The sequence below is a fragment of the Hibiscus syriacus genome, unplaced genomic scaffold (genome assembly GCF_006381635.1).
Source record: "Hibiscus syriacus cultivar Baekdansim isolate YM2019G1 unplaced genomic scaffold, ASM638163v2 tig00110260_pilon, whole genome shotgun sequence".
In the NCBI taxonomy this organism is placed as follows: Eukaryota; Viridiplantae; Streptophyta; class Magnoliopsida; order Malvales; family Malvaceae; genus Hibiscus; species Hibiscus syriacus.
In genome coordinates, this window is record NW_024062651.1 from 356100 (window position 1) to 374332 (window position 18233).

The 18233-nt window shown below is 31.6% G+C and overlaps 1 protein-coding gene and 1 pseudogene across 1 annotated transcript; both read right to left on the reverse strand.

Moving 5' to 3' along the window:
• LOC120115244 overlaps positions 1-11014 on the reverse strand; it is a 59767-nt pseudogene extending 48753 nt beyond the window's left edge.
• Positions 11015-15213: 4199 nt separating this feature from the next.
• Positions 15214-17940, reverse strand: LOC120115258. Its single transcript, XM_039136011.1, has 3 exons — positions 17021-17940; positions 15897-16439; positions 15214-15312 (listed from the first exon to the last, which is right to left on the reverse strand). The coding sequence occupies exons 1-3, from the start codon at positions 17813-17815 to the stop codon at positions 15214-15216; spliced, it is 1437 nt and encodes a 478-aa protein (XP_038991942.1). The 5' UTR covers positions 17816-17940.
• Between the last annotated feature and the right edge of the window lie 293 nt (positions 17941-18233).

The window sequence follows — 18233 nt, forward strand, 5'->3', positions numbered from 1 at the left end:
TGGTCGAAACTTAAAGAACAAGTTCTAGAAAGATTAAACATGTTCTAATCATCATACACGCTTGAATATGAATCTACTACCTCACAAACATCAAGATTCATCATCAATTTCATAAACCTTATAATGAACATAAACCCTTATATTTGGGATCTTTGAAATCCAACAAGATTATCATGCAATATTGGTACCAAATGATAGCGTTTTTTGCGTATAACAATTTTCTATTTACGACATACTCAAAATCCTAAGGGAATTGCTTAAAAATTGAATTGAAGCATTCTCTCACCTTTGGAGAAAACCCACACAGCTTTGAGAAGAAGATGAGCAATTTGGAATAAAATATTGGGTGCATTTCATATTAATTTACATTATATTCCACTATAAATGAATAAAATATTCATTTAATTGGGATAAGACCAAATCACCCTTAATGAATCTTCTTATTCACCATAAAACCATGACAACTCATCCTTATCATCTTTCAAAGTCAAAGATGAATTAATTTAACTTTGATTTCAGAAATTTCCAATGAAATTTTCAAAAATTATGTTTTAGTCACTAAATTCCACTATTTCGGTTAAATCTGAAAAATAATTCCAAACCAAATTTCTCTGACCTAAAATATTAAAATAATGTTTCAAACCATTTTATAACATCCTTCAAATTTTTGTAAAATTCCAATTCGATCTGAATTTACCGATTCCTTACCGACTTTAACTCTTTCTAATTTTTCTTTACTAAAATTTCAAATCCAAATATATGATTTCTATAAAACCCCACTCTCAAGAGTAACTATCTCTTTATGGAATAGAATCCTTTTTAGGAAATTTATCACTTAATTCCCTAAATGTTTTCCCAATGTTCTACTTTGACCATCAAACTTTCAAAATTTCCATTTTGGTCATTATCTAAATTTTTGGGGTATTACAAAATCACATTGGGAATCCACATGCATTGGCTCCAATGATAACTATTGAGAAAAAATCTCAAAAACTTAAGTCCCCAAAGCAGTGAAGTGAGACTCTATTATGTTCGTCAATGTTTGAATATTAGAAGGCATCATACTAGTATCCTTACCACCGAATCGAGGAGGATCGTCAGTGACACGATTCACAAGATTATCGATGTCATGCATCACATCGCCATCTTAAGGCTCAACTGCTCCATAAGAAGAACCAACTGCTTGCTTCCATTTTCTTTGTCACGTCATGCCAATCTTCTCTCATCCCAATTTGTGAATAGATTTAAGATTGATATAGGAGGTCAAAGGAATAGAGACATTTAGATAAAATTTAAGACTGAATTTGACAAAGAAGTGGCTAATGTGACAACCATCGACTAAGGTATCAAAATTCTTAGACTGAAAGATATTTATGATGTCAACGAGCTCACTGAAGACAATTTTGGAGAAATTGATTTGCTTGTAGTTTTGAAAGCAATGGATCCACCAAATGTATATGGTATGAAGGGAAGAGAAATTACCTCAAGATGGTCGAAACCACCTAGAGATAATGAGATGTAGGAATCACTCATGAATGTCTAAAAGGCTAGCACTCTTACTGATCTCATATGGGGAATCTACATGATCCTTCTCATTATTTATTCCCTTGAGCTCTAAGTCTGAGTCTCAGGCTATGGAAGAGGCATCTATAGTGATGTATCACCCCAAAAGATAAGAGTGGATATTGATCATGTACTGATGGTTTTGAAGATATTTTACGAGTTTGATCTTAAAGGTTTTGTCTAACTTCCATGATTTAAAAATCAGAAGGTATTTTAAGTTTAGCTCAGTCATAGTAAAGAGGGATGTCATAAACTTACTCCTAAGTGGAAAGCTCTCGAAGGTTGCCATATAGCACTAATAAAGGTTGGTACGACCTGGTTCATTAAAACATGAATTTTGAATGATGAGTTCATTTAGGTCTTGATTAGGGTTAGGAATAGGATTGAGAGAGGGTTTTTGAGAAAGAGGTGCTCGGAGATGAGGATGAGCTCAAGAAAAATGAGGAGGCTTAGACATTGTGGGATAAAATAAAGAAAAGAAACCTACAAGAAATAATAATATGTATGCAACTAATCAATACCAAGCTCAATTAACATCAATAATTCAAGGCATTAAAAGATAAAACTATGAAATTTAATTTGATAGTATTATTATATATAATTCAAAATAGAATATACATATATATGATTTATGAAAAGTTCCCATATATATATTAAATATAGTAAACACACACACGCATATATAAAACTATGGTATATATATATATATATCATAACCCACATCGCCTAATTTTCTTGTCGACCTTATTCTTTTGTACTTATTTTCGCTTTGCTCATTTTCGTTTAGGGTCATGAATGTTGTTTACGACATTACCTCGGTAGACTGAATCTTTCAAACTAAACGGGTGTTCAAATTCGACTGTTAGTCTTTTCATCTTATCTCTTGTGGTTATGAAAGGCGCATATATCTTTGATGCAATGTAGCATAAACGACTTGACGTTGCACGTGGAGAAGCGAACCGTGCCATTTTTATAACTTCTAGGGGTACATTGAAGTCATCAAAACTTGGTGGAGAAGCCTTCTCATCCTTAATCCACCTACTTAGATTCAGAGACTTAGGCAGAGATGTGTAATCCAAGTGCTTCAAAAACATGAAGTTGATGGCGACATAGAATTCCTACGGTCTCAAATTTTTTACACGAGCATGTTAGGGTTTTCGTAACAACATCAAAACAAATTTCAAATATCTTGTTCTTTTCTTTGTACTTTGACAAAATAAAATTTTGAGATTCACCTTATAATGACTGAATCTATTCTTCAAGCCGGTACAAGGTCTCCCGTTAAAGTTCTTCTTGGAAGATCCGAATTGATTCACGCGTATAAATTTTAGCTGTATGGCTTTCTAGGTCAATCAGTTTTATGATCTGGAAGGGCTTTGTTTGGGAACTTAAGTAATCCACTTTCAACTCGTTGATACACATTTTACTAATACCTTCTTCAATTGCACGAACAACATCTAAATATGTCTTCATGTTTTTCAGTGTAATCACGAGTGAAGCTTTCATAGACTCACACCTTTGTGTAGAGAAAATATCGACAAACAAATGACTGGTTAGATATGCTTGTGCCCATAAGTGTCTAGTATTTCCCTTCTCAATCACCCATGAATGTTTTACGACATTGAATTCTGAAATAATTGAATGCCATTGAATATCAAATTCTTCTGTTGTCCACCAAGAAGCCATACATGTAGAAAATGTTGTTGTAAATTTGCGGTCACCAATGTTAGCTTGTGCATTGCGAGAATATACAAAAAACATAATATGTGCTTAGCAAAAGAGATAATAGATCTTATAGCCCTCTGTATTGCCCTATCCCCATCGGTGAAAACTGAAAGAGGTGATTTATTCATCATGGCTTTAAAAAAAATCCAACACCCACTAGAAAGATTAAGTCATTTCGTCAGCGATGATCATAGTAGCAAATACTATTGTGCTATGGTGATGATTGACACCGACAATAGGCATCATTGTTCGACCGCACAAATTATCTTTCTACATTGTGTCGAACGTAATTACATCACCAAAGCATCTGTAATTTGATCTCGATGTTGAATTAGCCTAAATAAGATTATGCAATGCCCCTAATTCATCTAGGGAGTATGTCTTAAAAAACCTGAGATCATCTTGTCTCCTATAATCAAAGTAAGCAATTAGTGCATTGACATCCCTATTGTGATTTCCTTTGCTTTACCTCTTTGAAGTGCATTGTAGAGGTCTTTATGTGAAAATCCAACATTTTGATAACCCCCTGCCTGATGCATAAAAAAAATTATTAATTGTGATGTCGTAACACCAACATCTTTCAATGTTGTTGCCTCATCCACATCATCCTCACTCACAACTCTATTTGAATGCATAAATGGTGTCATAATAGTTGTGCACAATGCATGATTATGTTCCTAAAAAGACTTACTTAGAACTCATTGATCATTTGTATTTGTTGTTGCCACCAATATTTTTGCCTTGCATCTGGTTCTTATGACTGGCCTATGAGCACGTTGACGATCAATAGTATTGACTTTGGATGATCAAAACCCTTCTTTTGAACAAAAAAAATATTGTGTCTTCACATTCCCTTCCCTATCCAGGGTATTGTTCCCTGACGTGAACTAAAACCATGTTTACGTGTATATTCCTTGTAAAAATCCCAAGCCTCCTAACATGAAGAAAAGAGTTGACCAACCAATCATTCAAAAAGTACTTCATGGCATTCCCCGCTCGGCTGAACATCTTCTGATGCAGTATGGTCCATAAAAAAATGCTTCAGTGGTCCCTAAAACTTTTTATTGTAGGAAAGTTCAGTGGTCTCAACAGGAGTTGATGTTGAATTTTGATGTTAGAAGTTGAAGTAGAGGTTGATAAGACAACATGCTTCAGTGGTTCTTTCAATTCTATTAGGTTGTGGTAGTTGAAGGGTGGGTACAAGATTTATTTATTAGGACATATTTAGTACTGCACAATTAATAAGTACCAAATGAAATAAATTTAACTGGAAGTAACCTATTGTAAAGATCTGCAAGATGTCTAGAATGCGTATTCTGAATACAACCCAGAAAATACAATGTTGGTGGATGATTCAGCAGAAAAAATGATTTATAATCCAGTAAGTTATATGTTTGCCATATGTTCTTTCTGTTAAGCTATATGTTGAAACACATTTGTCCATTCACATTTTATGTATTTATATAGCAATACAGTTACATATGTCCATATCCCTTTCACGGTTCATCTTTGAACGACAATGCTTTAAGTATTACACAAATTTATGCGAAACTGGTTTATTATTACATTATTGAACATTTTTGGTTTGCTAATTTAAATTAATTATATATGTCATCGTAAAAAGGCGGAAACATCCGCAAGTATTTGAAAATTTTGGCGAATGCGCCTAATGTTCAGGACTTTGTCAAAAATAACATTTTTTTCTTCAGTTTAATTTCTTTGTGGGTGGACAATTAAAACATGTTTAATTTATTTATTGATGACATGATTGTTATGTATAACATTGTTTTGTATGTTTGGTTTAGTTATATTATGTGTATACTATTTATCCATACACAATGCATTATTTTCAATTTTAATGTATGCAAACATATCAAACAATAACTGCATATCAAACATTTTAATATTCATATCCACAATACAGCATGTGACTTACACAGTAAAGATTCTATTATGATGTGACACTGTAAAGAATTCATTATAAGATGTGACTTTCTCGACTTTTCTTTTATTTGCGTGTACATTGTTAATTTACCTAATACTTTAAAGTAATAGGTTTCGAAATTATAAGTATTGATACTTTATATATGTGTATCGATACATTTTACGTGCAAATTGTTTGAAAAGCATACTAGAATAAACGTATCGATACTTGGTATTTGCTCCTATTATCAATATACTGGATTGAATCCATTTCATCCAGCTCATGAAGATAGGATAGCCGTAAACTGAAACCGTCTAAGAGAAACATACCTGAAGGAGACTGATTATTTGCTTGCGTAAATACCAAGTATCGATACTTTTATATAGATTTCAGTATGCTTCTAAAACAATTCCCACTCAAAATGTATCGATACACATATATAAAGTATCGATACTTGGAATTTCGAAACCTATTACTTTAAAGTAATAAGTTAATTAATAATGTAAACGGTAAAAGTCTACTGGTATATTGATAATAGGTGTAAATACCAAGTATCGATACTTTTATATATGTATGAATATTTTTATTCCAGTATGCTTTTCAAACAATTTGCACGCAAAATGTATCGATACACATATATAAAGTATTGGTACTTATAATTTCGAAAACTATTACTTTAAAGTAATAGGTAAATTAACAATGTACACGGTAAACGCTTCTACCGGTATAATGAAAATAGGCGTAAATGTCCAAGTATCGATACTCATATACAAAGTATCGATACTTATAATTTAAAAATCTATTACTTTAAAGTAATAAGTAAATTAACAATGTACACGTTAAACGTTTCTACCGGTATAATGAAAATAGGCGTAAATGTCCAAGTATTGATACTCATATATAAAGTATCAATACTTATAATTTTGAAACTTATTATTTTAAAGTAATAGGTAAATTAACAATGTACACGATAAACATTTCTATCGGTATAATGAAAATAGGCGTAAATGTACAAATATCGATACTGTCATATAAGTATCGATACTTATAATTTCGAAACCTATAACTTTAAAGTAATAGGTAGATTAACAATGTACATGGTAATATGTTGATAATATTGAAAACAAATTAAGTAATTAACCTATTTTGTTATTGTCAGATTTCTAAAGTCCATCAACTTTAAACAGGCATTACCTGTTACATTAAATAAGCTCTACTTGTTATGTTATTATGGTTGATAATGTTTCTAGTAATTAACCTATTTTATTATCGTCGGATTTCTAAGGCTCCATCAGCTTAAACTTTGGTAACATTTTAGGCGCTACCTAATATGTTGATAATATTGATAACAAATTAAGTAATTAACCTGTTTTGTTATTGTCGGATTTCTAAGGCCCCATCAGCTTTAAAAAGGAACTACCTATTACGTTAAATAAGCGCTACATGTTATGTTATTATGGTTGATAATGTTTTCAGTAATTAATCGGATATGTTAAGTCAAAAAAAATTTGACGCATTTTACATACAACAATGATATTGCCGACTATTACCATTATTATTACCAACACAAATAATATTTTTGGTGAAAACATATAATATTTATGGTAACGCTTTTAACTGACCATCTATTTAACTAGTCACACCGTTTTTAACCGTATTTTAACTTCTCACAGCATAATCTCCCATAGAAATAACTTTTCTTTTCAAATCCATGGTTGAAACCATAGTGAAAATTTTATGGGGGAAAAAAGGAAGAGAGCTTGAAAACGGTGATTTGCGTTTTTCTTTATGCTACTGAAAACAACCTTGTCGTCAGCAAGCATGGTTGTTTAAAAAGAAGTTTTTCTTCTCAAATTCATAATTGAATCCACGGTGAATTTTTATTTTAAGTGAAAAATATGTGAAAAGGGTTTATTTTTATTTTAACTGAACAAACGCCACCTTATAACATCGACTTTAAAAGTGGAGTGATCAAAATAAAAACAATACGAAAGTTTAGTTATTAAACTGAAAATCTATAAACTTGAGTGGCTAAAATAATAGTGAGAAACGATTTAGTGATTAATTAAGTAGTTTACCCTTTAAAAAATAACTTACTTTTGGGAAGATGGAGAGAAGGATATAGATGACGGAAGATGCTGAGGATTTCAGAGTAATGTGCAACTCTCTCAACTAAACAATATCTTCCAGTAGCTGATGGAATCTCAAATGCCTGGATATGTGCCTTTGCAACATCTTTAACATTTATCCAACCATAACTTGAATTCGGGAACGTCGTTATTATATAATCGTGATATTCGTAATGATCACAATGATATTCATTATATCCACAATCGCGATAAACACAATGCAATTAAAAACGTGACCGGGATTGTTATTTAAATCCTTAATCTCATCAAATGTGATTTAAATGAACAGATTACATAAAACTGAAACTTTTCCAAACGTATGCGAAGTGCAATGTTTAAACTGAACTGAGAAACAGAATAGTGGGCAAAAAATACCTTTAATTAAGTTTAAAATGGCTGCAGCACTGGTATTAAGTGTTGGTTGTAAAAGAGGGCCAATTACCGCGGCTTGGTTTATGGAAACCATGTCAATGCCCTTCTCCTTTGTAAATCTCCATGCACAATCCTCAGCCATTGTTTTTGACAGTGTATGCCAAAGCTGGATAAAAAATAATTAAGCAAAAACATTAATTAATTAAAAAGAAGACTTCTCAGCTTTAATATATAAACTTACATTGCACGTGAAAATGTTATGGCTGTAGCATGCACAAACATAGAAATAAAATGCAAATTATACCTCCTGCAAGCCAACAGCTAGGCTGAAGATTAATTGATTAAATTATAGGTAAATAAAATTTGATTCGACTCGAAAAAATTGAATTTCTTTTACTCAAATCGACTCTTAATTTTAAAAATTTGACTTGAAAACAATTTGAATTCGAGTCAAGTTATATAATAAGATTAGAATAATTCAAAAATTTTAGTAATTAGTAGATTGATTTTTAAGTTCGAGTTGAGTCTCCCAATTCTACATAATATATGTATATTGCATATGAAAAAATATAAAGAAATATATATGTATGGTGTATATGGTTATAGAAAATCATTTAAATTAGAATAAAATAGTATCGTAACATTATAAATATTTACAATAAAATTTGAACAGAAAATCGAACAACTCAATTCAGCTCGAATTTCATAAACACGACTCGACTCGAAAAAATTTTAAATAAAATTTGAATTGTAAAATAGGAATCATCAATTTAACTAAATCAAAAAAATTAACTCGACTCGACTAAATACTCACTGTACTAGACTACAATTTCATTTAAACATATCTCCATGTATGCTTTTGTTTTCTTAAGATACAATGACAAAAAATACCTTAACGTTTGATTAAATAGTTATTTTGGTCTTTATTTTTTTTTTTTTGAGTATTTTAACCTCTAACATTACATATTTAGGGTAAAAATGTTCTTATTTTGGAGCGTTGACGGTTTTCATCTACATAATGACCTTTTGCTCCAAAATAAAACTATGAACACTAAAATACTCCAAAAAATAGAGATTAGAATGACTATTTTGACAAACAATAAAGGGTTTTTTTTATCATTATGTCTTTCCATAATTGTTTCAATATACCATGTTGAAGCTCCATAGAAAAGAACACAGCAGCAATGCACATACACCATAAGAACACATGCAGACCTTTAAGCCCTTGCAGTAATGAGGATCAGTAAACCAATTTTCATCGACCCCCACATGTGGAGTTCGAGGTTTTGTACTATATGCTACTGCTGCTATTGAAGATGTCTACACCACTCGTTCCACACTAGGGTTCTTACCGCATGACTTCAAAACGTTCAGTGTTCCCTTCACGGCCAAATCGATTAATTCCGGCTGATATCACAAACAAAGAGTTTGAAACTTAAAACGTTCGAACCCATTAACCAACTAACAATCATTTTTATCTTTTTCTAATAACTCTAAAAATGATCATTTTAATATTTTTCTTTTTTCTAATATTTTAATCTTTAAATTTCAATTTTTTTTTTTTTTGTAAAATATTCTTCTGTTTAAAGAAAACCATCAGTTGACTAACGATCAACACATATTGTTAACGTGTCGTTTTCGTGATAGCAAAGAAGCCTGCAAAGAAAATTAGTAACAAATTTCTATGTGAAGCTGAAGATCTCGTTATTGTACTTTGTTTTTTGGATTTCCGTGAAACTAGTGAATCTCCTAGCTTCACACAGAAACTTGTTATTAATTTTCTTGTCATTGGACAGGTTTCCAATCTAAATCACAACTAGCCACAAGTTGACGACTACTTGAAGCTTTCAACATAATTCCCAAACCAGGATTCTTTTTTATGTACCTCACTACTCTAAGAGTTGATTTCATGTGTTCTTTTTTTTTGATGCATAAATTGGCTCAGATGTTGAACTGAAAAAGCTATATCAGGTCTTGTATGTGTCAGATAGAGCAGTCTTCCATTTAATCTATGAAACTCTGTTTTGTCAACCAAACAATCTTTATTTTTGTTTTCTTGCTACAGAGAATGATCATACTCCATTGTAGTAAGCTTGTTGTCCTATTCCAAAGGTGTAGCGGCAAGTCTTGCACCCCCTAATAGCATACTTCCTCTGGTTTAAAAGTATCCCTTCTTTTGTCTTTAAAATTTTCAAACCAATAAAGTATTTTAATTCACCCAAGTCTTTCATTTTGAAGCTCCTATGCAGAATCTCTTTCAATTCTAAAATCATCTTTGCATCATTCCCTGTGATTAGTAAATCATCAACATAAACTAGAAGTACCACAATACTATCCCCTTGTCTCCTAGTAAACATAAAATAATCATGTTTACTTTTATCATAACCTGCTGAAAGAAGAGCTTCTGTGAGTTTGGCATTTCACTGTCTCAAGGCTTGTTTTAAGCCATATAGAGACTTTTGTAGTCTATACACAACATTCTCCCCTTGACTACAAAAACCTTGAGGCAACTCCATGTAAACTTCCTCAAGTAAATCACCTTGCAAAAAAACATTGTGAACGTACAAATGTTTATATAGTGCTACAAGAAAGCTAACTACAATGCAACTGCTTATAACCAATTTTTTAACTGGCTCCTAACTATACAAACAATACTAACTTCTTTATTCTTAACAACGTCAGAGACTAAAATACTTAAAGAAAAGGAATATAAACTGAAATAATCATTTGTATAAATATAAATGCCAAGGAATAAATTTATCGTTATACCTAATCTTAAGTGAATTCAATGGTTAAAGAGAGAGTGATTCTTTCTAAGAATCTTAACTTCAAACAGACGTATGTACGTACATGATATATGTGTTATTAATCGTTAAAAATTTTCAACATATATTACATATTAATCGCATAAAAGAATTGGGGATCAACCTGTGGATCCACGACATCAAAATAGAAGGGCGAAGCTGTGTGGAAAACACCTTCACAGCCTTCAACAACATGATCAAATGAACCCTCTTTTAACAGGTTTGATTGAAACAGCTTCAGCCGGTTCTCTGCACCTTCAAATGCAAGGAAGTGTTGTGTCTTTCTTGGATCATCTATTTGATAAAATTATTAACCATTGAAACATCACTTACGAGCATCGGAATTGAGATGGTAATGGAAAAACAAACTCACTGAGGTCACGAACTGAGGCTTTGACGGTGTAACCACCAAGTAGAAGCGGCTTAACAAGCCATGATGCGATGAAACCAGAGGCTCCTGTAACACACACCGTCTTTCCTACTCCACTGCTGCACATTTTCGGTTGCTTCTCTCTTTTCCTTTTTTGGGGTTTAATTCTTGGTCTGTTTTGTGGCTGGGAATTGCATCATTTTCTTATCTTCGTTTCCGATAGCGACCTTTTTCCTCCAACACTCGCTTTGATGGTTGGATTTTGGGAAGTCCCGGGTTGACGAATTCAAGCATGTACATTCCATTTCCGTCATTAATGTTTGAAACATGGTTTTCAGAATCGGACCGGTCAGCGAACGGGTGTGCTACCGGTTCACTGGTTCAACCGGTCGAATCGGTCAGACCGGTCGGAAGAACCGGACGACGTCATAATTAATTAATTATTTAAAAAAATTAAATAAAAATACCAAAAACATTTAATAAAAACAGTTTTTTATATCACAAGTTATATTCAAAGCAAGTCATAACATATATATAAGTTAAAAACCATAAAATCAAGTGAAACAAAATGATTCAAATAAACTACAACATAATATTTAAGGTAAAACATATTAAATAATAAATATAATTATATAACTATAATCAAAAAATAAATTTGGGGCTAAAAAAATCATAACAAATAATGTCGTTTGGTTTAATTTTTTTTAAACAATCTCACATGGCTAAGAAACATAGAAGAACATCACAAAATCTAAATAGTAAAAATATGAAAACAAAACAATCTCACATGGCTAAGAAACATAGAAGAGCATCCCAACTGACTTCTATAAATAATAGAGGTAATTTGGCATTCAAAATCATGGAGCCTTTTGGTGAGCACAGAGCGAACTATTCTTTCGCTTCAATCGAGCTCGAATTTCAGGCTTCAATCGAGTTTCTAAAACTTTTTTGAGTTCAAGCCTTTTTGAGTTCAAGTTTCAATATTATATTTCGAGTTCGAGTTGAACTTTATAATTTTTAGCTCGTGAGTTTTTGAGTCGAGTTGAGCTTACTTTTAAAGTTTTCGAGTTCGAGTCGAGCTCAGCAATACTCGAGTTCGAGTCGAGCTCAACAATACTCGAGTTCGACTCGAGCTCAACAATACTCGAGTTCGACTCGGCTCATTTAACAAACGACGTCGTTTGATTTAAATTTTTTTTAGAAAAAAAAACAGAATATTGGTTTTCAACCGGTTCACGGTCCAGTCCGGTTCAAACGGTTCACAGTCGGTTCAGCGGTTCCTTCCGGTTCACTAGTAGCGGTTTAACCGGTGTAGAATGAACCGGACCAGGCAACGGTTCTCGGTTAGACCGGTTGAACCGGTCCGGTTTTCAAAACACTGGTTTGAAAACTTACCTTGTGGGTTACTAATATTTCTTTAGGGTGAACTATGTACTTAGTGACTCTCTTGTTTTCATAGTTTCGATTTGGTCATTAAACTTCTTTAAAATTTACGTTTTAATTCCGTTTTCTCATCCGCCGTCAAAAAAAATTAATATTTTGTATGTACATTTCACCCCTTTAATTTTCTATATTTTAATTTCTGTCTTATAAATTTCCAAAATTTACATTTAAATCCTTTAAATTCCAGCACGTTAATTTTCTGCATTTTTTATTGTAGACTTTATATTCTGTTTTATTTTATTTCAGTCCTTTTATTTGATGTTTTAATTTTAGCTCTATATTTAAATATTTCAATTTATTCATTTCATGTATTTTAAATATTTTTCATTGTGGACTTTATATTATGTTTTTTGTATTTTATAATTGTTGTGGAGTGATTGTCTTAAGGTATAAGAAAGTCATTTCCAAAGATTTTAAAATGGAGGGGTATCTTACCAAGTGAAACCCTAAAAAATGATCTTACTTAAAATTTGGGAAAGAGGGAGAAAAAGAATGTTCGTCTATTTAAATTCACTGAGAAATGATCGTTAGAACGTATAAAAGGTCTGATATTAACGTCTTTAAATAATTGAACATCCTTATTCTTTCTAAAGGATCTGTAATAGATAGTTAATTTATTTTATTAATTTTATTCTATTGCATGCATTTGAAATATGAATTTATAATGAATTTATGAATGAAAAGACGTTGTGTCTTCATTTCAATTGGAAAATGAACTGACAGCTATAAGTCATGAGAAATCTTTTTGTTTCGGTAGGAGATAATTAAATATTATTATTTTCCTTTCCTAAATTCAAGTGATATTTTTATGTGTTTTTAAGGGGATCTCAAATTAAATTATATTCGAATTTATAAGTTTCATTGCAAAGGCAACTAATTAATTAAATGAGGTTTTGGCCATTTTTTGGGGTGCTCAATCACACCCTAATCAAAGATTGGTGGCGACTCGTCGAACCGTTTTTTATTTTAAAAAAGAAACCATCGAGACAACTTTTTTTAAAACCCCCGATATCGATTAATTTTTTATAACACTTTGACATATACAGTTCAGGAGAACGTTAATTTTTTTAACGAAAAATGACGAGTTTGCAACATATGAATAATCTGAGTTTGCAACATATGAATAATCTGGTGATCATTTTGTAACTTTTAATAATCGAAGGACTCAACAAAATAGCACCTAGAGTTAGGGGATCGTTTTATAACTTTTAATAGTCAAAAGACTCAATAGAGTAATATCTATAGTTGGAGGACCACTAAATTAATATAGAATATTACACAAATCCACAAATTATTACCACACGTAATATTTTATTCAATAACACATAATATTATCATATTAAAAAAGCTATTATATATCTTGTAATGTCTTCATGATTACAGAAGATATTATCTGGGTTCTCGAAAAAGAAAAAAAAACTCAAAATTAAAACATATTACTTAAAATATTATGATTTTATTCCACTTAAAAAAACACATTATGCTATTAAATAAAGTATTACAATATTTGTAATCTTCTTAGATAATTACCTAAAATGTTATAAAATTATATGAAAAGAAATTATATTTTGTACTTTCGTGATATAAATTATATTTCAACTATTAACATTATCTAAATGCATAAAATATGAGAAATATTTTGGCATTGTGTTGGACAGATTTTACCTTAGGCAGCGACGGAGTCACAGTCAAGTAAGAGAAAATATGTATTTGTTTTTAAATTTATTTTTTCTCAAATAGTTATATATTTATTTTATTAATTATTTGTTATATATATATATGTTCACTTTTAAAAATATTTTTAAATTTATCATTGATATCGAAAAAGATAAAAACATTTCTAAGAATTTATGAAGTTCAAAATATGTAAATTGTGATTTACTTCAACTGCACGGAAGATTACAATTTTTGGGCTTAATATATTTTTTAATGTTTAAATCATATCTCAAAATATGGTTTGGTGTTTAAAGATTTTTCTTTTTTGCTATCAATAGGTATTTAACGTTTTCTCCGTTACATTTTTAGGTGGTTACCGTTATAAGTTTTTGATTTTTTTAGTTTTTAATAATAAAATTATTGTTTTTAAATAAAAATAAAAAATTCAAGTTGTCCCATGTCGTCTATCCCTCTTATCCCCCATCTTCGACTGCGAAGAGTCACCGCTGGTCGATTTTGTTTAGAGCAGGACGAAAACTTAATGGTGATGATCGTGTAGCGTACGGACGGTTGTAGCCATCGAAATTGCCGAAAAAAACAGCAACGAAAAAACTAGAAATTTGGTGACCCTTCGCAGTTTTACGACGATTAGTGCAGTTTCACACTGGGTTGGAGACTAGGTTCTGGTTGCGGCAGCGATACGGTTTTGATTGTGTCAACGGTGAAGGCCACGGATCGACAGTGAGTGATCGACATTGAAAGATGTAAAATTTGGAGGTTTTTTTAATTTTTTTAATTTAAAATTATAATATTAAGATTTTTAAATAAAATAATTTTTAAAATCTTATATGTGTGACATATGTCAGATAACGGTCAAATTTAATAGTCATTATGGTCCAGGCATATAAAAGTGTAACGTTGAAAACGTTAGACATCTAATGTTAGCAAAATATTCTTTAAGCACCAAATCGTATTTTAAGGAATAGTTTATACTTTAAAAATGTATTAAGTCTATTTTTTTCTAAGTTAATTTCTTTCCTTCCTGTGTTTTTTTTCTACCAAACATAACTTACATTTATTTTCTTTTTAACTTTCTTTTCTCCGCTTTGATTTTTTAATTTTCTATTGTACCAAACATAAAATAAAAATAGTGTCAAATTAAACTTGTAATAAGTTAAATGCTTATTTTATTATTGATAAAGTTAACACTTGGAATAATTTACGGGCTTAGGCGATAACTTCACCGTTGATACAAGGCCTCAACTTCACATCTGTAACATTTGAATCATTCACGTACTCCACGTCGCAACATTCTACTTTTGCTTCCTGTCATTAATTAAGACAAGTATTATTGTTAATCGACATTTTCTTTATTTTCTTAACTTCTTTATATATTAACACTGTTTCTTTATTTTCTTTATTAAGACAAGTATTATAAGTTCATACTCATTATCATCTAGAATAATATAAAATTTTCTGTTAAAAAATATAAATTTAAAGATTTATGTTAGGAATTTATTAACGCGTGATGAGAAAAATCGAAATCAAATCAAATCAAATACATTAATAATGGTTCAGATTAAATTTTTTTTTCAAATATCATATTAATTTAGAAGTTTATTTATTTAAATATATCTTATAATCAATTTAAAATGAATTTGATTTGAATTATTTTTTTAAATATAATTTAATTGAAACATGTATATTTTAAAAAATTAAAATCTAATTATATGATAAAATTAAATGTTTAAATCTAATTGAAATCGAATAGTAAAATAAAAAATTTGAACAAATTCAAATCGCGTAGTAAGGTTCGGATATTTTTTTTTCCCTTGCTCAGTCCTACTTGATTCAATAAGAAGACAAATAAATAAATAAAAACCAGGAGTTGAAATGGAGGAGGGATTAACCTGCTTGCGCCTCGTCGCCTGCAAAACAACCCTAATGTACTCAATATGCTCCGCTGAATGGTTCCCACTCGCCGAACACGGCGGTAGATTACGCGGCGACGCTCGTCTATACGTGGTATTAATAAAATCTTCGCCGCTTCTTTCCACAAAATCCAAGAAGAAGCTATGGGCAGCTTGGCAGCTGGGATCCGCCCAAGGCCACCGCGTGTTGAACATGTACAAGGGAGGCCTAGCTGATTTCTTGAAAGGCTGAAACGTCTCGAGTGGTCTCCTTAGAAAACTTCGAGGCATCATGGTTTCATAAACATGAGCCGAGTAACCCCATGCGAGCGTGAAAGACCAGTTGGTCGGCTTGTGGTAGCATATCGTTTGTTGTAGTAGACGAGACTGGTCGAATTTCGCAGCTTTCATCAAATGATTTATCGATTCGTATTGGTTCTTGGAAGGGAATATTGGGTTTATGCCATCAAGATGGTGAAGCGAGAGAACATGTGATTGTGGATGTGATGATAGCAGGCCTGATATGTCACCCAGAAGATCGATCTGCGTTTTCCAAATTAATTCGTATGAAACTTTGGTTAATTTATATTGGGTTCATTATTTTACCTAATGTGGTACATATCACATCAACATTTCGATGATGTAACATGTCAAGGCATCAATTAAAACATGTGAAAATATCATATCAACAAAATTTGTTGTCGATTAGTAAATTAATAGTTTCTATCGAACATGGGTTATTTTGATCAAAATTGAAATGTTAGAGCTTGAACACTTAAATAGAAAAAGAATAGGGACAAAATAATCATTTATGCAAATGTTGAGAACTATTTTTTGTCATTATATTTATTATATTTATTGTTAAGATTTAATTTTAGGGTAAAGAGTCCATCAAATGATAAAAATTGTTAGCCAACAAACTAAAAATGCTTTAAAATATAATTGTTTTACCTTAAAATAAAATATTGAGGTCAAATACTCAAAAAATAATTAAAATGATTATTCAATTAAATGTATGGTATTTTTATATTAAAATTAAATGTTAAGGATCAAATGTCCGAAAAATAAAATATGAATCAAAATGTATATTTAGAACGGATCGATTAGGAGAGAATTTAGATTACCTGGTGAAAACCCTTTTGAGTGGTGAGATCAACGCCTAAATCAGCCAAACAAAAAGACAACAATTGATCGCTGACACGCAAATAAAGATACCTCTCAATACAATCATCGATGACCGGAACCAATGTCTTCACCAACGAGTAGCTCAAAGCATAACCAGCTCCACCATACGCCATATCGAATGAGAAATCGAAATTCGACTTAACCGCCTCTGATGTCATCCCGATGTAATAGTGTTTACTCTCATCGTACTTCCCTAGTACCTCAACCAAATTCTCAACAAAAAACACAGTGTCATCATCTCCCATAACGTACCACCTCACGCCCTCGTCGTCCCCGAGCCGGAACGTTTCGAGGATTGAACGGAACAGGCGGACTGCGGCCGGAACAACGAGTTTAGGGTATACCCTTAATTTCTTGACTTCTTCATTGACTTGGAATGGAGGGTAAGATGAAGGCCAAGGGAGGAAATCTTTTGGGGGAGGTGAGTCCAAGAAAATGTTTCCTCTTGTTCTATTTGGCTGCCACCAGGACTCTATGTATGGTTTTCTGGATTTCAATGTTTTCTGGGAACTGGCTAATATGAACTTGATGTGGCTTATATTTGTAGCGGAATTTGTATCATCTGTTGAAGATGACCATTTGAATTCATTAAATGAACCAAAAGATTGGCTGCATTTCTGGCTATACAAAATTGTATAGAACAAGACCAAAATGGTTGAAATTGCTATTGATATGCAAGAAGCTCCAAGAGATAGATTTTGATGTTTTCGAGGAAACAGAGTTGAAGAAGACATTGGGTTTAGAGTGGAAAGCTGAAAATTACAATGGGTCTGAAATTCATGGGTGATTTGATATGAGTTAAATCTTGAAGAGGATTCTTGAAATTTAAGTTTCTCTAGATTTGAGGAATTCCATGTTGGTACCATATAGTGGAATTAATTACTGTTTGCACGATGGATTGAAAAAAAATTAATTGATAAAAGAATATGCATAACTTTTTAGTTTAGACCGAGAATCGATGTCGATAATTGAACGATAATTGATCGATAATATTAGCAATAACGAGATAGAAAAGAATATAAAGGAGCAAAAATGAAGAAGAAGCACCCTTTTTACCTGTCATAGGAACTTAAATATTGACATATAGTGTTGGTACCATATGTAGCTCATAATTACTATTTGTAGGTAGGTAGAACAAATAGACTTTATTGT

Excerpts from the sequence above, each read along its gene's own strand:
- LOC120115258 (XM_039136011.1), bottom strand. The coding sequence starts at position 17,815 with ATGTCTTCTTCAACTCTGTTTCCTCGAAAACATCAAAATCTATCTCTT. Across the intron at positions 16,440-17,020 it reads CTCAAAAGGGTTTTCACCAG|ATCGATCTTCTGGGTGACAT; the intron begins GTAATCTAAATT and ends TGGAAAACGCAG. Across the intron at positions 15,313-15,896 it reads AGGCGACGAGGCGCAAGCAG|GAAGCAAAAGTAGAATGTTG; the intron begins GTTAATCCCTCC and ends AATTAATGACAG.